This window comes from Papio anubis, chromosome 7 (assembly GCF_008728515.1).
Source record: "Papio anubis isolate 15944 chromosome 7, Panubis1.0, whole genome shotgun sequence".
Lineage (NCBI taxonomy): Eukaryota > Metazoa > Chordata > Mammalia > Primates > Cercopithecidae > Papio > Papio anubis.
Window position 1 is genome coordinate 69246983 of NC_044982.1, and position 17284 is coordinate 69264266.

At 33.2% G+C, this 17284-nt stretch overlaps 1 protein-coding gene across 4 annotated transcripts in view; it reads right to left on the reverse strand.

Moving 5' to 3' along the window:
* MIPOL1 (mirror-image polydactyly 1) overlaps positions 1 to 17284 on the reverse strand; it is a 384568-nt gene that overhangs the window by 292166 nt on the left and 75118 nt on the right. For all 4 annotated transcript variants that reach the window (XR_649664.4, XM_031668175.1, XM_009211427.3 and 1 more), the window contains 2 exons: positions 16849 to 16954; positions 1283 to 1412 (listed from right to left, as the gene is read on the reverse strand). Coding sequence is in view for 3 of the 4 variants with exons in the window: in XM_031668175.1 (XP_031524035.1) it covers positions 1283 to 1412; positions 16849 to 16954 (236 nt within the window). In the remaining variant the exon portion in view is untranslated. The remainder of the gene's footprint in view (positions 1 to 1282; positions 1413 to 16848; positions 16955 to 17284) is intronic.

Sequence of the window (17284 nt, forward strand, 5' to 3'; positions counted from 1 at the left end):
TAAGGACAGAATCTCTGCTCCCAACCCAGGCCTAATGAACCAGAATCTGCATTCTGACAAGATCCCCCAAGTGATTAGATTGTACATTAGAATTTGAAAAGTACATATTTCTAGGGCATTGTTTCTCTAAGTGTAGTCCATCATTTATCTATCAGAATCACCTGGGTTGCTTTAAAAAATGTAGATTCTTAGGCTCCACCCTATTCAAGTATCACTCAAGTTTAAAAACCAAAGCTAAAAAAAAACTGCAAGTAAAAAATAGTAAAGAACAGGAACAGGGCCGGGCGCGGTGGCTCAAGCCTGTAATCCCAGCACTTTGGGAGGCCGAGACGGGCGGATCACGAGGTCAGGAGATCGAGACCATCCTGGCTAACACAATGAAACCCCATCTCTACTAAAAAATACAAAAAACTAGCCGGGCGAGGTGGCGGGCGCCTGTAGTCCCAGCAACTCGGGAGGCTGAGGCAGGAGAATGGCAGGAACCCAGGAGGCGAGCTTGCAGTGAGCTGAGATCTGGCCACTGCACTCCAGCCTGGGTGACAGAGCGAGACTCCGTCTCAAAAAAAAAAAAAAAAAAAAAAAGAACAGGAACAGGGATATTAAGCAGAGAGCAGTGAAAGACTTAGATGGCTCAAATAAATTTTAAAAGTGATAATAAGGAGAAGAGGAGATAATAAAAAGAGGAGTCACATATGAAGGAACAACAAAACTATGAAGAAATAAAGAAAGTAATTGTATTAAGAGTGATGTGCAATTCTTTCTCTCTTTTTTTAAATTGACTGCTATTCCTGACAGGCAAACTAGCATGCCAAAGGTTTTAGAAAAAGACTGGAGAGGTCGGGCACGGTGGCTCACGCCTGTAATCCCAGCACTTAGGGAGGCCAAGGTGGGCGGATCACAAGATCAGGAGTCTGAGACCATCCTGGCTAACATGGTGAAACCCCATCTCTACTAAAAGTAAAAAAATTAGCCAGGCATGGCGGCAGGCGCCTGTGGTCCCAGCTACTCGGGAGGCTGAGGCAGGAGAATCGCTTGAACCTGGGAGGCGGAGGCTGCAGTGAGCCGAGATTGCGCCACTGCACTCTAGCCTGGGCAACAGGGCAAGACTCCATCTCAAAAAAAAAAAAAAAAAAAAAAGAAAGAAAGAAAAAGACTGGAGATATGCAATTTCCTAGGGTAACACATTAAGAATGAGTCACATTTTTGAATACGTAACTACCACCTAAAGCATACCTTTTATAAGTGCTCCTAATATCATACAGAGTTTTAAAAGTGTACATACATGTTTAGAGACATTTCCATATGCTTCGCTCGTGCAATTGCTTCATCTCTCTCCTCAATGGCTAATTGCAGTCTAGACATAACAGCTTTATCACGTTCCTTCTGCGCAAAATACACTTCTTCAACCAGAGCTACCAAAATATATAAAGCACACAATCAATCATAGAAAATAAAGGAGAAATGTATACCTTTAGCAAAAATAAAAGCCATAAGTAATTATTATTGTAAGGACTACTCATTAAACTGAATTAATATCAATTAATCAATTCAGAAAATAGTATTTTTAGTAATAGGTACTGCAAAACTGGGATACCACTTCATACCCCTAAAAAGAGCAAAAATTTAAAGGTCTAATAATAGCAAATGTTGTAAGCCTGTGAAATAAAGAAAACTCTCATACATATTGCAGATAGGCAGATACATTTCTACAACCATTTGAAGAGCAATTTGGCAATGTTTATTGAAGTTGAAGACAGGCCTAGCCTAGCAAATCCCCTCTTTGATATGTAGCCTAGAGAAATTCATGCACATATGTAAATGTAAACATGTACAAAAATACTTACTGCAGCATTGCTTATAACAGCAAAAGGTTAGGCATAACCCAAATGTCCATCAACATCAACAGGAATAAATAAATTACATTCAGAATGGAATACTACCCAGCATTTAAAATGACTTGACTATGGACAAATGGACAAATCTCAAAAACAAAATGCTGGCAAAAATAGCAAGTTTCAAAGTAAAACAACTCTACCCACTACTTATGAATAGACGCAGTTAGTAAAAATAATACAATGAGCAGGGCAGGCACGGTGGCTCACGCCTGTAATCCCAACACTTTGGGAGGCCTAGGCGGGCAGATTACCAGGTCAGGAGACCAAGACCATCCTGGCTAACATGGTGAAACCCTGTCTCTACTAAAAATACAAAAAATTAGCCAGGCATGGTGGTAGGCGCCTGTAGTCCCAGCTACTCGGGAGGCTGTGGCAGGAGAATGGCGTGAACCCAGGAGGCGGAGGTTGCAATGAGCCGAGATTGCGCCACTGCACTCCAGCCTGGGTGACAGTGTGAGACTCAGTATCAAATAAATAAATAATAATACAATGATCATGAAAAGGGTAAACACAAAATTCAAAATAGTAATTATCTCAGTGGGAAGGTGGAAGGGGAGGAAATAAAATGGGTAAGGGAAGAATAAAATAGGACAACGCTGTGCTGTTATAGTAGTGCACATCTGCACAGAGCAGGGAACACTGTTAATATAGATTTTAATACAAATGGTATCATCTAGATTTTTGCAGCACCGTATCAGGAGCCTTAATGTTATCTGAAATTATCATTTCTTAAGCATAATTTTATTGTTTGTATGTTTGAAATCTTACATAATTTTTTAAAACATTACTGCAATGTGGGCCAGGCACGGTGGCTCACGCCTGTAATCCCAGCACTTGGGGAGGCCAAGGCGGGCGAATCACATGAGGTTGGGAGTTTAAGACCAGCCTGGCCAACATGGTGAAACCCCCGCCTCTGCTAAAAATACAAAATTAACCGGGCGTGGTGGCGCATGCCTGCAATCCTAGCTACACAGGTGGCTGAGGCAGGAGAATTGCTTGAACCCGGGAGGTGGAGGTTGCAGTGAGCCGAGATCACACCATCGCACTACAGCCTGGGCAATGAGAGCGAAACTCCATCTCAAAAAAAAAAAATAATATTACTGCAACATTAGACAAAGAGGGCCTCAAATACCTGAATTGCTGAACCAAATTTTATTTATACTGTTGAACTACAAAATAAACTTCAGAAATATTTTGAAATGCTCTTTTAGTTTGTAAAGCATTGGATCCCTGCCCAAGGATTGTTACAGATTAATATACAGTTAATCAAGATAGTTATTAGGCCCAGCATGGTAGCTCACACCTATAATCCCAGCATTTTGGCAGGTCAAGGCGGGAGAATCACTTGAGCCCAGGAGTTCGAGACCAGCCTGGCCAACAGAGTGAGACCTTGTCTCTACAAAAAAATAAAAATTTGGTAGGCCGAGGTGGGAGAATCACTTAAGCCCAGAAATTTGAAACTAGCCTGGCCAACTTGGTGAAACCCAGCTGGAGCCTAGGAGTTACAGGCTGCAGTAAGCTGTAATTGTGCCACTGCACTCAGCATGGATGACAGAGTAAGACCCTGTCTCAAAAAAAAAAAAAGTTATTATTGTATTTCTTAAATTGTAAGTAGTGGAAAAGTGGTGGTAGAGTATTCAGCATGGATCTAACTAGCCAGTCAGTTCACACCCAGGGCAAGATGGCATAAAATTTCATTACACTACTCAAAACAATATGTAATTTAAAACTTATGAACTGTTTATTTCTGAAATGTTTCACAATATTTTCAGACTTTGAATAACTGAAACCGTGGAAAAAGGAACCACATATAAGATGGGACTACTGTATCAATTCCCCATGCTGGTTTTTTGTTGTTGTTGTTGTTTGTTTGTTTTGAGAGTCTCATTCTGTTGCCCAGGTTGGAGTGCAATAGTGAAATCTCAGCTCACTGCAACCTCCGCCTCCTGGGTTCAAGCAATTCTCTTGCCTCAGCCTCCTGAGTAGCTAGGATCACAGGCGCCCACCACTATACCCAGCTAATTTTTTGTATTTTTAGTAGAGATGGGGTTTTGCCATGTTGGCCAAGCTGGTCCCGAACTCCTGACCTCAGGTGATCCACCTGCCTTGGCCTCCCAAAGTGCTAGGATTACAGGTGTGAGCCACCACGCCTGGCACCTCATGCTGTTTCGACAGCAACTTCTATCAACTGTAGTACACAAAAATGAATTTTATTTTTCCCTTCTACTGCTACAGAATATCCTACCAGTAAGGGCAGTAATAACAGCTTGGAGAAACCAACATGGTGTATCTTGCATAGTATGGTTAATAGCATGGTGTATGGAAGAATATGAGTTTTAATTGTGATCTAAGGTATTAAGGGTTAGCCACCTTGTTTTTGTTAATTTCTTACATTATTTTAGTTGAAGTTCAGGTATATAAAATGGGTAAAATACCACTATTCATGATGTTATGAAAAATTCAATTAGAAAATATATGAAAGCTCTTGGCCAAATAAGTAAAATAAAGTGGATCATCAACAAATGTTAGTTCCATTCTACCACTACAGTAAATACTCAAACCACAGTCACAATGTGACTTAATTCCTAGACATATTAATAATGTGGTTTTGATTAATTTGTACTATTCACATATTAAAAATCTAAGTCAAAATTCCTCAATTTTTAGCCTTTTTCATTGGCAGGCAAAAATTATGTAAGGGACTGAAAGAAAAATTATTCTGAATCCATTCTATATTGTATGCTGCATACCATATTTATATTAATAATAGTTTATCAAAAATATTGCAGTGGCTCACATCTGTAATCCCAGCACTTTGGAAGATCAAGGCAGGTGGATCCCCTGAGGTCAGGAGTTTAAGACCAGCCTAACCAACATGATGAAAACCCATCTCTACCAAAAATACAAAACTTAGCCAGGCATGGTAGCTCACGCCTGTAGTCCCACCTACTTGGGAGGCTAAGGCAGGAGAACTGCTTGAACATAGGAGCAGGAGGTTGCAGTGAGCCAAGATTGTGCCACTGCACTCTAGCCTGGAAGACAGAGCAAGACAGGGTCTCAAAAATCAAACAAACAAAAATATGGTATTCTAAGATTTTTTTAAGTTTAACATTATCATATACTTCTAAGTTGCCTCCTTAGTGTAGCAGGCAGCACATCAGTCTAATAAAATACTTCTAATTTGTAGGCCAGACAGAAGGGACAAAATGATGGTAAATAGTGATGTAAGCATAGATCAACATGCTACCCTGAAATATTCTGAGATATCAGAATGTTAAAATACTAATTACTAAACTTTAAATGCCAATAGGCTTCCTTTCATTTCTATAAACTGTGGCCAGATCTTTATACAGTTATTTGTAATGTAAGTTATATACCACTTTACATGAAATAGTTCCTGATGAAAGAGGTAAGACTAGCATATCAAGTGCTTTAGTAATAAGTCTAAACATCTCTATGCTTAAAAGTAAGTATTATATACAGAGGGCTTCTTTGGTCCTGTGTGATCAAGAGAAAACATTTTTTTTTAATGCTACTTCAAATCCAAAGATGTATATGTGCATTTAAAGGATATTGCCATTTAAGTATTCTAAGGTTAAAATTTTAAATGCCAGAAAACACACATGCACAAACACATAAAATCTGGTTATAGAATTTATAAATGATAAGAATGTTTTTCAAAATTAAGGCATTACTCTAAAGATTCAATGCAATCCCTATCAAAATTCTACTGTAATTTTTCACAGAAATAGAAATAGAAATAGAAAAAACAATCCTAAAATTCATATGGAATCACAAAAGACCCCAAACAGTCAAAGCAATTTTAAGTAACTACCATTTAAAATATATCACAAAGCCAGAGTAATCAAAACAGCATGGTGGCTGGGTGTAGTAGCTCATGCCTGTAATCCCAGCACTTTGGGAGGCCAAGGCTGATGGATCACCTGAGGTCAAGAGTTCGAGACCAGCCTGGTCAACATGGTGAAACCCCATATCTACCAAAAATACAAAAATTTGCTGGGCTAGTGGTGCATTCCAGTAATCCAGCTACTCAGGAGGCCAACGCAGGAGAAGCACTTGAACCTGGGAGACGGAGGATGCAGTGAGCTGAGATCATGCCACTGTACTCCAGCCTGGATGACGGAGCAAGACTTTGTCTCAAAAAAAAAAAAAAAAACCAGCATGGTATTGTCATAAAAACAGACACACTGACCAATGGAACAGGATAGAGCATCCAGAAATAAACCCACACAATTATGGTCAACTGATTTTCAACAAAGGTACCAAGAACACACAATGGAGAAAGTACAATCTCTTCAATAAATGGTGCTGGGAAAATTAGATATCTGCATGCAGAATAAAAATAAGCATCATCTCATCCCTTATTCAAGAACCAGTTTAAAATGCACTGAAGACTAAAACATAAAACCTGAAACTGTAAAACTACTAGAAGAAAACACGGGGAAAGTTCCATAACATTGGTTTAGACAGAGACTTCCTGAATATGACCCCAAAGGCACATGCTATGAAAGTAAAAACAGACTAATAGGATTGCATCAAACTAAAAAGCTTCTACACAGTTAAGGAAACAACAGTAAGAGACAACCTACAGTGTAAGAGAAAATATCTGCAAATGACACATTAATTAAAAGAATAATACCAAAAATATACATGGAACTCGAACTACTCAAGAACAATTAGCATGACCAACATGGTGGAACCCTGTCTCTACTAAAAATACAAAAATTAGCCAGGCCTGGTGGCATGAGCCTGTAATCCCAGTTATTTGGGAGGCTGAGGCACAAGAATTGTTTGAACCCGGGAGTTGGAGGTTGCAGTGAGCCAACATCGTGCCACTGCACTCCAGCCTGGGCGACACAGTGAGGCTCAGTCTGAAAACTAAATAAAATAAAATAAATAAAAATGGGCAAAGAACCTAACAAATATTTCTCAAAAAAAGACAAATGGCTAACAGTTATATAAAGAAAGCTGCACATCTCTAATCACAAGAGAAAGACAAACTAAAATCACAATGAGCTATCACCTCACCCCTGTTAGATTGGCTATTATCAAAAACATGAAAGATAACAAGTGTTGGTGTGGATGTGGAGAAAAGCAAACCATTACACAATGTTGGTGGTATTGTAAATTAGTACAGCCATTTTGGAAAACGGTATGAGTTTCCACAAAAAACTAAAAATAGATTACCATGTGATCCAGCAGTGCCACTTCCAGGTATGTATCCAAAGGAGTTGAAAGAAGTACATTAAAGAGATGCCTACACTCCCATGTTCATTGCAGCATTACTCACAATAGCCAAGATATGGAAACAACGGATATGCCAAACAATGGATAAATGAATTTTTTTAATGTGGTACAACGGAATGCAATACAGCCTTTAAAGGGTAGGATTTAGGTTTCTCAGCTGGAAAAGCTAAAAAAAAGAAGGGATATTCTGTCATTTGCAACAACATGAGTAGACCTAGAGGACATTATGCTAGGTGAAATAAGCCAAGCACAGAGAGACAAATACCTCATGATTTCACATATGTGGAATCTAAAAATGTGGGACTCACACAAGTAGAGAGTAGAACAATAGCTACCAGAGGCTGGGGGTGAGGGTGGAGGAGGAAAGGAGAGATCTTGGTCAAAAAATAAAATTTTCAGTTCGACAGGAGGAATAGGTTCTGGTGATCTATTACACATCAAGGTGACTTATAATGAATAGTAATGTATATTTCAAAAAGCTAAAATAATGGATTTTAAATGTCCTCATCACCAAGAAACAGTAAGTATTTGAGGTGGTAAATATGTTAATCAGACTGATTTGATCATTTCACAATGTAGGTACATGTACTGAAACATCACATTGCACTTCATAAATCTGCAAATCATACATCAATTAAGGGAATAATATATACAGTTATTATTTGTCAATTAAAAATAAAACAAAAAACCCTCAAAACCAAAATTAAGGTATAACTGAATGACAATTTTTAACATCTATTAGGTTAGATGTGAAATTTGTTGCTTATAAAAAATCCTGATTCTGGATTTCAGTACTTTCGAAGGATCAATATGCAACTCTCAAACATTTTTAGTAAAGAAAACTTAATTGTAAACACTGAGCTTTTCCAAGGTGGATGACTATTACAAAGTTCACTAGAAAATCAATATAGCATTTTAGTTGGAATTTGCTCATTAAACACCCACAGCTCTAATGCAAATTATGATGGAATGAATAAAGCAAATATGCATGCTTCTTTCTTTTTATTAAATGTAAAATCTACTGTTAATTGCATCTCATATGTCATACAAACTTTTCTCCTTAACTATTAAATAGAAGCTTTAACAAAAGTCATTAGAGATTCTCTTTCTTTGACTTGAATAAATTTCAATATTTGTTCAGTAAAGGTTCACAGCAGTTAAATTACATTAACAAATATTATTAGCTACTATGTAAGCCAACCAAGTAAAATACTTATAGTGTAGGTAAAACAAATCATTGGGTGTTTACAATAATATTTGGATATCTCCATTTTTAAACACGGTTATCAAATATCCTATAATTCTTAGTCAAATGAGAAAGATTCAGAGAGGATCACCCGTACCCCCCTCAACCAAATACTCAAATTTGTTTAGTAAGCTAATTGTTTTCTAATATGGGCAAGAGTAAATATGAAGAAGCTGAACCATACTAAGTATGAGTTTATTGAGTCAAGGCAGAGTACATATTTTCTTAGTAGACCCAAGTCTATTGACAAATCCATATTCCACACTTTTCAAACTACTTTTAAAATACAGTAAGAGTGAGACAGTACCTTGGATAACACTCTAGTTTAAACATTGGCTCATGATTCTCTAAATAACATAATTTGGAGGACAGACATTTTGCAGGAAAAAAAAATCCATCTGTTAACATCCTATGGTAGTTATGTAAACATAAAAGGCTAAATTAAAAAGAAGGAAAAATAAATCATTAGGATTTTAAACATATCAAATAATAACTGGATAATAATTCATGTTGGAAAATTCTAAGCAATATAGACAATAATTTTGTAAAAGATCAGACTTTACTACATATAAAGAATCTCAGATTCTATGAATATCTACCATTACAGTTTTACCTGAGCAATAACCATCTGGAGAAGAATTATAATGATGTTACATTGATTTCTTGCAAATCTGAGAACAATTGGCATTTATAAAACCACCAAATATATATTCTAGAACTACAAACACTATATATTTTAATTTCCTTAATAATTGTAATTTTTCCTTCTTTGCATAAACTGGTTATTGGAAATTTTAAAATAGATGGTAGATGACCCACACCAGTAGAAAATTAACCAAAACCTACTCAAATTAGTTCAATGTTTCTGTTTTTGGCATAACAATGCTGAATTCAACTGATTACTCCAGAACTTCTTTCATAGATGGGACTATTTGTTTTTTAAAACTGGACTTTGCAACATTTTATACAATTACTTTGTAAATAACTTTTTCTGATTAAAAAGTAGTACAAACTCATAAAAATTTAAAGGAGAAAAATATTTAGTATAGCCTTGTAACCCTGTAATTAAAATAAGCAGCATATGTTTCTACATTCTTCAGTACTCTTCAAAAACATAAAATAGCACATGAAATTTTATCATTTGGACATGCTATATATGATTCAACTAAGATGCTCCTAATATGAGATTATGGACAGTTTCCAACTATTGGCTATATAAACAACACTGTAATGAATATCTTTGTATACACATCTTTATGTATATACATACCTAATTAAGAAAATTACTAGAAGTATGATGACTAGATTAAAAGTCAGCTTTTAAAAATCTTAATATATACTTCAAACTTTCCTCTGTAAAGTTGCTGTAAATTTATACACTCAGTGTCAGTACAGAAACTGTTCAAGATTAATTTGAAAATTATGCAAAATAGTACGTTTCAGTAGCAAGACAATGAATCAAAAGCATTTTTTAAAAAACCCTCGATTACTATACACATGTATTTACTATAGAAAACTCAAAGACTTTATAAAAAACTTTTCTGAAAATATGTTCTATGCTTACATGAAAATATGTTCTATGCTTACATTCAAAGATTTAATATATGTGATATTGGAGCTACCTTTTCCAATGTGAAAGAGAAAAATTTATCCCTGAAGCATTAATATCAGTATTGATAATTATATGCCTTTTGAAATATAACTTAAAAATTTTTTGTGTATTTACTAAACAGACTATCAGCATTAAATTTTAATAGATACCAATATGAAAATTATTTGAAATATAAGTGCTATCTAAATATTTTCTAATCTCATTTCCTCTTTAGAATCATTAGACATGTGAAAAAGTCTTTAGATAACTTTCTGAAAAGTTTTATTTTTGTTATTTTTATGTTGTAAATACCTTAATTACATATATTTTCAAATGCTTGACATTATGCTAAAGTCCACTGTATGTTAAACCCAATAAAATATTTCCAGCTGTTGGCTATTCTTACATATAACATATCCTCCGTCTACTCCAATTTTATTGTTTTTCCAGAAAAAAACAAACTTTTCTAGGAAGCAAGGATACAAAATTGGTCATATTCTTTCCTCAAGTATTATTTGACCTGGCACTCGTCAGAATTCATTCTGATTCATATCCATAGAATTCTGTAGCCAAAGATAGTAATATATTCAATAGTCTATCAATATTTCTACCTGCTGTGTTTCACAGAGATGGGCCTTCATGTTCTTATCTGAAATTAGTGGTCATATCCTTGAAATCCCTTTTCTTTTCAAATTAAAAAAATAAATACAGATATAAATTTAAGGCAGCATTATAATTTAATACTGTTAAGGCATTGAAGTATTAGGTTAAAAGCTATCACATTTTATTGATGCCCATTATATACACAGAAAAATTAGATTCCAATGTGTATTATTTCTTAAAGATAAAAATTATGCCATTTTCTATTCTGGTAATGAAAATTAACTCTTTTCCTCTTAGATGGTCAACATCATCTGAGATATGATACATAGTAACAGATAATCTTTTCACAAGAGAATAATGTAAACATTTTCTATAATATAATTTTTTCTCCCATTTTAATCCACTAGGGTATCTTGATATACTTGCTATTAAAGTATATCAATTAAACTCCTCTTCTCCCTACCAAAAGAAAATAAACATTCTCTGTAATAAAAATATATTGACAATATTTTTTTTAATTCACAAAGTATCAGTCTAAATTTGCATGCATAGAAAGAAATCTATGTTTAAAGAGAAAAATCAAATGCTTGCATCATCAGTACAAGTAAGTTAAGCAAATTATGTAACCATTGAATTACAGGTTAAAATGCAGTAAGACAGATTAGAAGATAGATAGATAGATAGACTTAGGAACTAAGGAGTTCTTTTGGCTAAAACCTAATATTGGCTTTATTTCAGTTTAATTGGAAGAGGATCTCAAATTCATCTTCTCCATGAGATATCAGGAACCTGGATTTCTCTTTGTACCAAAGGTTAATAAGAAATGTGTCTGCAAAAGTCAAACAGCATTAAATACCAAAAACTGATTATTATTCTACAGGAGTTGTTCTGTCATTCATAATCTCTCCATGCTCCAACCTTCCACAGCTAATCTTTAATGGATGACATGCAAGAAAGGAAAATAACTAACATATAAAGCAGAGGCTCTAAAGTGAGCTTTTAAGAAATAGAAAAATAAGGCTTTTAAAGAAATATAAATATTTTAAATATCACAAAATAACATATAAAACACTATTTAAATAAATACTTTTATGTAAAATTCAAGCATCATCTGCATGCTATAAAACCAATAGAATAGAATATAATAGAATAACAAAAATTAAAGAGACAAAAAACACTAGATAATGCCCACTGGGACTGTGGGAAAAATGAAAGGTTTAATTGAACAAGCTATTTTTAAGACGCATAAAAACACATCATCACTGACATAAGAGTAAATTAATGCCTGCAAATCAGGCCATAGCATACTATATCTCATTGTTAAATTCAATTGAACTAAAACCAATTTTAAAATGCTTGTGTTTTAATGACTTTTTTAGGTGAGAAGAGATACATACCTAAAGAACAAAAATGCAATGTTTCTTCTCTGCTTCTCTAAAACATCCCCTAGCATTTGAAGGTCATTCATACAATTTTCAAATAATATTACCCACGTGTATAATTTAATGAGCTAAAACTCAGTAAAAAGTTTTAAACAGCTACAATGAAGTAAATAATTAACACATAGGGAGTGAGATGGTCATTTCAGCTTTTCCTAAGACTAAATAAGACCTACTTATTATACATTCTAACTTTTTTTTTAGAGATTTTAGATTTTAAAAAATATTTCAACACTTTTGAAATAAGGTTAATTCTAAAAATCAAGGAAAACTCAAAACTGGGGATCAAATTAAATTGTTAATAAAAATTCTTTGTAAACTATTTTAACAAAAGAAATAAAAATCAATTCCTTATGAAACAAAACCATATATAAATTACTATCCCATACTAATTATATAGATAAGTATGGGATAGTTATTTACATAATCACACATTTAGGAACACTTTGAGTATGTCCTCTATTAGATGAAGAAGTCTTGAGAAAACAAGATGGTTACAACATCATCATCTTATCATCATAATTATTATCGAGTGCCTTCTATGGGTTAAGCACTTCATAAACATTATCTCACTTAAGCATCACAACAACCTATAGTAGATTTTAACTAATGCTTAGCGAGGCTGTCATTACACATGATAAGTGGCAAAAAGATTAGAACAAATGTCTGAATTCAAAGTCTGCGCATTTAACCACTACTTACAACATGTATGGTGTATTATGATTTCAGAGAAGTAATAACAGGCACAAAAAAAAAATGCCTGAGATCCCAAATCTGTCTTATATGCTGATCTATATTCAGTGTCTAACACAGTGCCTAGAACATAATGAGTCTGTAATAAATATTTGTCTGATTTGTAAAGAAGTAAGCATAGTTCCTGTGAAACATTTAAGTGCTTAATAAACAGTATCAATGATGGTGACAATGACAATAATGATGGTGAAGTGAGAAAGGAAAAGAAAGGTAAGGGAGTCAACCATCAGAGATTTTAACATGATAGGGAACACAGCTGAGTTTCAAACTCTCATAAAATCACATTAGAATAACAGATTTGTGTTATGAAAAAACCAATGGGGAAAAAAAGGAAAAAGACTTGAAGCTAAGTAATGGTCTACATAAAAGTTCATCATAGGTACACATTGCATAAAAGCTCAAATCTTTTGCATCCCATTTCTTTTATTTTGAATTCACATTTGAGTAAAATGTATTAGTGATATTAAATATCTGTATCTCAACTGTAGTTTTATTAGTAATCAAATACTTTGTTTCTTCTTCTGTTTGTCCATTTTTCAGTTTAGTGCCTTTCAAAATCTATTAACAGTAGCCCATAAATTTTTACTTAAAAGCCAAACAGAATAAAATGTCTTTTCACAACTTCTGGCAATAATGACATCAAAGATTTAAGAATTTCATAAACGTAAAGCAACAAAATAATATTAATTTGAGCCCCAACTTACTGAGTACTAGTTATATATCATGTTCTTTGATATATTAACACTAATCCTTAAAATCATCTGGTAAGTTGGTTAATATTCACGTTTTACACGGGAGAAGATAAACCCAAGGAGGTTAAATAACATGCCCAATGGTAGAGAATCAATATCAAGTGTCCAAGCTGTAATTTGAACCTGGATCAATGTGACTCTAAGGATTTTGGTCTTCCCAATTCCTCCAAACTGCCTACTGAGAACTGGACATCTTTTGTTTTACGTGGTCTTGACTGTACCAGAGTCTTATAAATTATACAATCACCTTGGAAGACAAGATAGACTAATGTATATATGATACATAATAAACATAAAGATATAAAAATAAATACAAGGAAAAGCTGAAAGACTAAAAAAATGGCATGGGTAAAAAATGGCAAAACTGGATCACAGCCATCATAAAACCATATGGTCTTTATGTCTCAAATTTTAAGATTAGAGTGCAAGTAATTCCTTAAAAAAATCACATCTTTTGAAAACAATTTTTTTTAACACTAAATCTATGCTCATTATAGAAAATCTGAAAAAGGCAGAAACTGTTCACTGAAAAATTAATAGTTTCACTTAAAGACCACCAACAGTTGCCTCTTATTTTATATAATACATGTATATATATTGTTATTTTTACAACATTATATTAGAGTTTTTCCCCTATTTCTTTCACTTAATAGTTATGATGTTTTTCTCATATCCTCAAATATTCTTAATTATTACAAAATGTCTCAAATTATAAATGTATCATAACTTATTTAATAATTCCCTTATGGTTAGACTGTTTTTAATTCTCTTGCTATAGCAACTAATATTATATGAATATCTTTATATATAAATCTCTGTATTTTACATACTCTAAGAAAATGCCTACTATTTCCTTAGGGTACCTCATATTTTAGTTAACATTTTATTTTTAAAATCTATAGACAGATTGTCTCCTATTTGCTGTTTCCAATGTTTAGTTCAGATGTTCTTATAAGTATTTCTTTTATTGTGAAATGGTTTGATCTTCTTAAACATATATATTCTGCTTATGTATATTATAATACTTATGTATGTGTGCATGCTTATATTTTGCCAGATACACATTTTATTTCAAATATAAAAATGAGCAGTCATAGAAACAAACATCCATGCATATGTGGATTATTTGTTCTTTCACATTACAAGAAATAAAGAATTCATTAGATATAATCATAGTCCTATACTGCTCTTTTTTCTATTAAGATACTAACAAGGTAGTTTTTGTTGTTCTGTTTTGCTTTTTGACTGTACCTCCTATTCATCAGATAGAAAATAAGTTTATTTAAGACAAGCTTATTTAAGATCATACATAAAATGGGAAAATATGAAAAGGTTCAAAAGTCCACCAAAGGGTCAGTTACCAAATTTTCTGTTGTTTTAAACCAATGAATTTCTTCAGCAATTTACATTTTTATTTTGACATAGTAATAATAATTCTTTCTAATGTTATAGGCAAAATACTTTAAGTCTCTTCTTAAAATGAGATAGAAGTAAAATATTAAAGAGGAAAGATACACTTTGAAAATTTATACCTTAAAAAACTTTGGGGAATTTTCATTTTGTATCATTTTTATAAGCAAATGGTTGGACATATCTCTCTTAATTAGATTGTTTTGTTCCAGAGAAACTAAATAACACTGTTATTTTCATCAATTTAGAATGCTATAAACATTTTATTAAACATCTTTTAAATAATTGACATTTATTAATATATTTTGTTATTAATGAGAAATATAATTATAAGAATAACAAAGTAATCAAATTATTTCCATTTTATGAATGCATGATTCAAACTGTTCAAATGGGAACCCTTAAATACCAATAAATAAATATTTGGCTTGGCTACATTATAAAAAAATTAAGTAGTAAATATTATTGCTTAATTAGGTTTCCCCTCCAAGAAATAAATGGGCTAGGGCTAGGCAGACACATTAATTCATGATTTTCAAGAGGTTATGAAAACCCAAATCTTATTAAATTATTTCTGTAAGACATATGCAAAGTTAACATTATGCAAATGCCTTAAAACAAAAATCTTCTAATAGTATCCAAAACAAATTTCTTGTAATAGTATCCTAACAATTAGTATATTTATATATTTGATTATAAAAAGCTAAGAAATTGCCAAGTTGTTCTAAATTTATATTTGAAATACTTATTTTTAACAAACTATTAATTTTCCTCAAAATATGTTGCTCTCATATTTTCCCACACACAAAAATAAAAACGTTATGGTAGTTTAACACTAACAGAAAAGCAACCATCTAGTATTCAGCTGGTGTATTTATTTATGGTCATCTTTGATATATTTTCATAGCAATGTTCAGTTCTATTTTCCACAGTAATATTTTAAAGACAAGCTCTACTAGTTAATCAAATCTCTGACCTAAAATAATTCTTTCACATATGTAATCCCATTAAAGTGACTTGCAAAGCATGATGATAACCTCACACTAATCACAAAATTCAATTGTTTCTTAAAAGCATTCGAAATGATATAAAAATGTTAAAATCAGTGATGTCTAAAATGGCTCTGAATGCTAATGTCTATCACTCTATGAAATTTCTGTTTCCTTAACATACTAAAACAATGTGAGAGAGACATTCACAGTGGCATACACAGATGGAGATCACAGACCATTGAGAATCATTTCATTGTATCTATAACATATCAAAAACACATTTAAAAATTTCTCCTTGCAAAGACCTGTGAGTAAAGATAGACTCCAGAACATATTTAAGGTAATCATTTATAATCTGAAAGTTTGGCAACCTTTCACTTTAATCTCAGGGAAAATATTATCTCTATTAGCATCTACATCATCAGATGAAAACTTATTAATTGCACAAAACAGATTTTTTAATCAAATGTAGGTTTCCATTGGCAATGAATATGTGACTATCTTCATACAAAGGTGAAGTATTTCCTCTCAACGAGCTAAAACAATAAGTGGTATTTGAACTGCTGGTTGAAAGGTAGAGGCACTGGTAATCATTATTTCCCCTTGTTTGTTCAGCCCCTTCCAACAAAACAAACAACCTTTTTGTGATTGGATTGACATGGTGTTAACAATGCATTTAATGCCCAAATCAGTATGAATACAGGTAAAGCTCTCACTAATACCAGTACCAGGATGTTAAAGCCACCTATTTTCTAAGCAGCCAAAAAAAAAAAAAAAAAAAAGGAAAGAGCTTCCCTCCTTTGGCAAATAAGCCAGTATGCTAGTATTCACCAAGACACATCATATAATAACCTTGTGTGTGATTCTTCAGGCCATATGTTAATATTCCTCTACTATACCTGCTGTGTTTTCAGCAATTTTAGCTTCTGTTTCTTTCTCTTGGAGTTCCAGCTTAAACTTTAGTTTTCTCTGTTCTTTATCTTCTTCAGCCAATTTCTGTTGAAGCTAAAGCACATTAAAAAAAAAATCATGGATTTTTATCTGACAAAGGTCTTGCAAAAATATAATTAATTTCAAAGTTTTTGGTTTTTTTCTTAATTCTTATATAATATTTAACTGCCTAGATATATAACTCCAGAAAAAAAATTAAAAATTTAAGCTATTTATAAAGTAATAATTACCTGTAATTATATAGAAATTATGAAAACATCCCAATATACACTTAATTTATGTGTACAGGTGCATGAATTGGCAAATGAAATTCAGAAGACCAACACTATTCTTAAAAATAACTACTGCAGGTAGGGTGCGGTGGCTCACGCCTATAATCCCAGC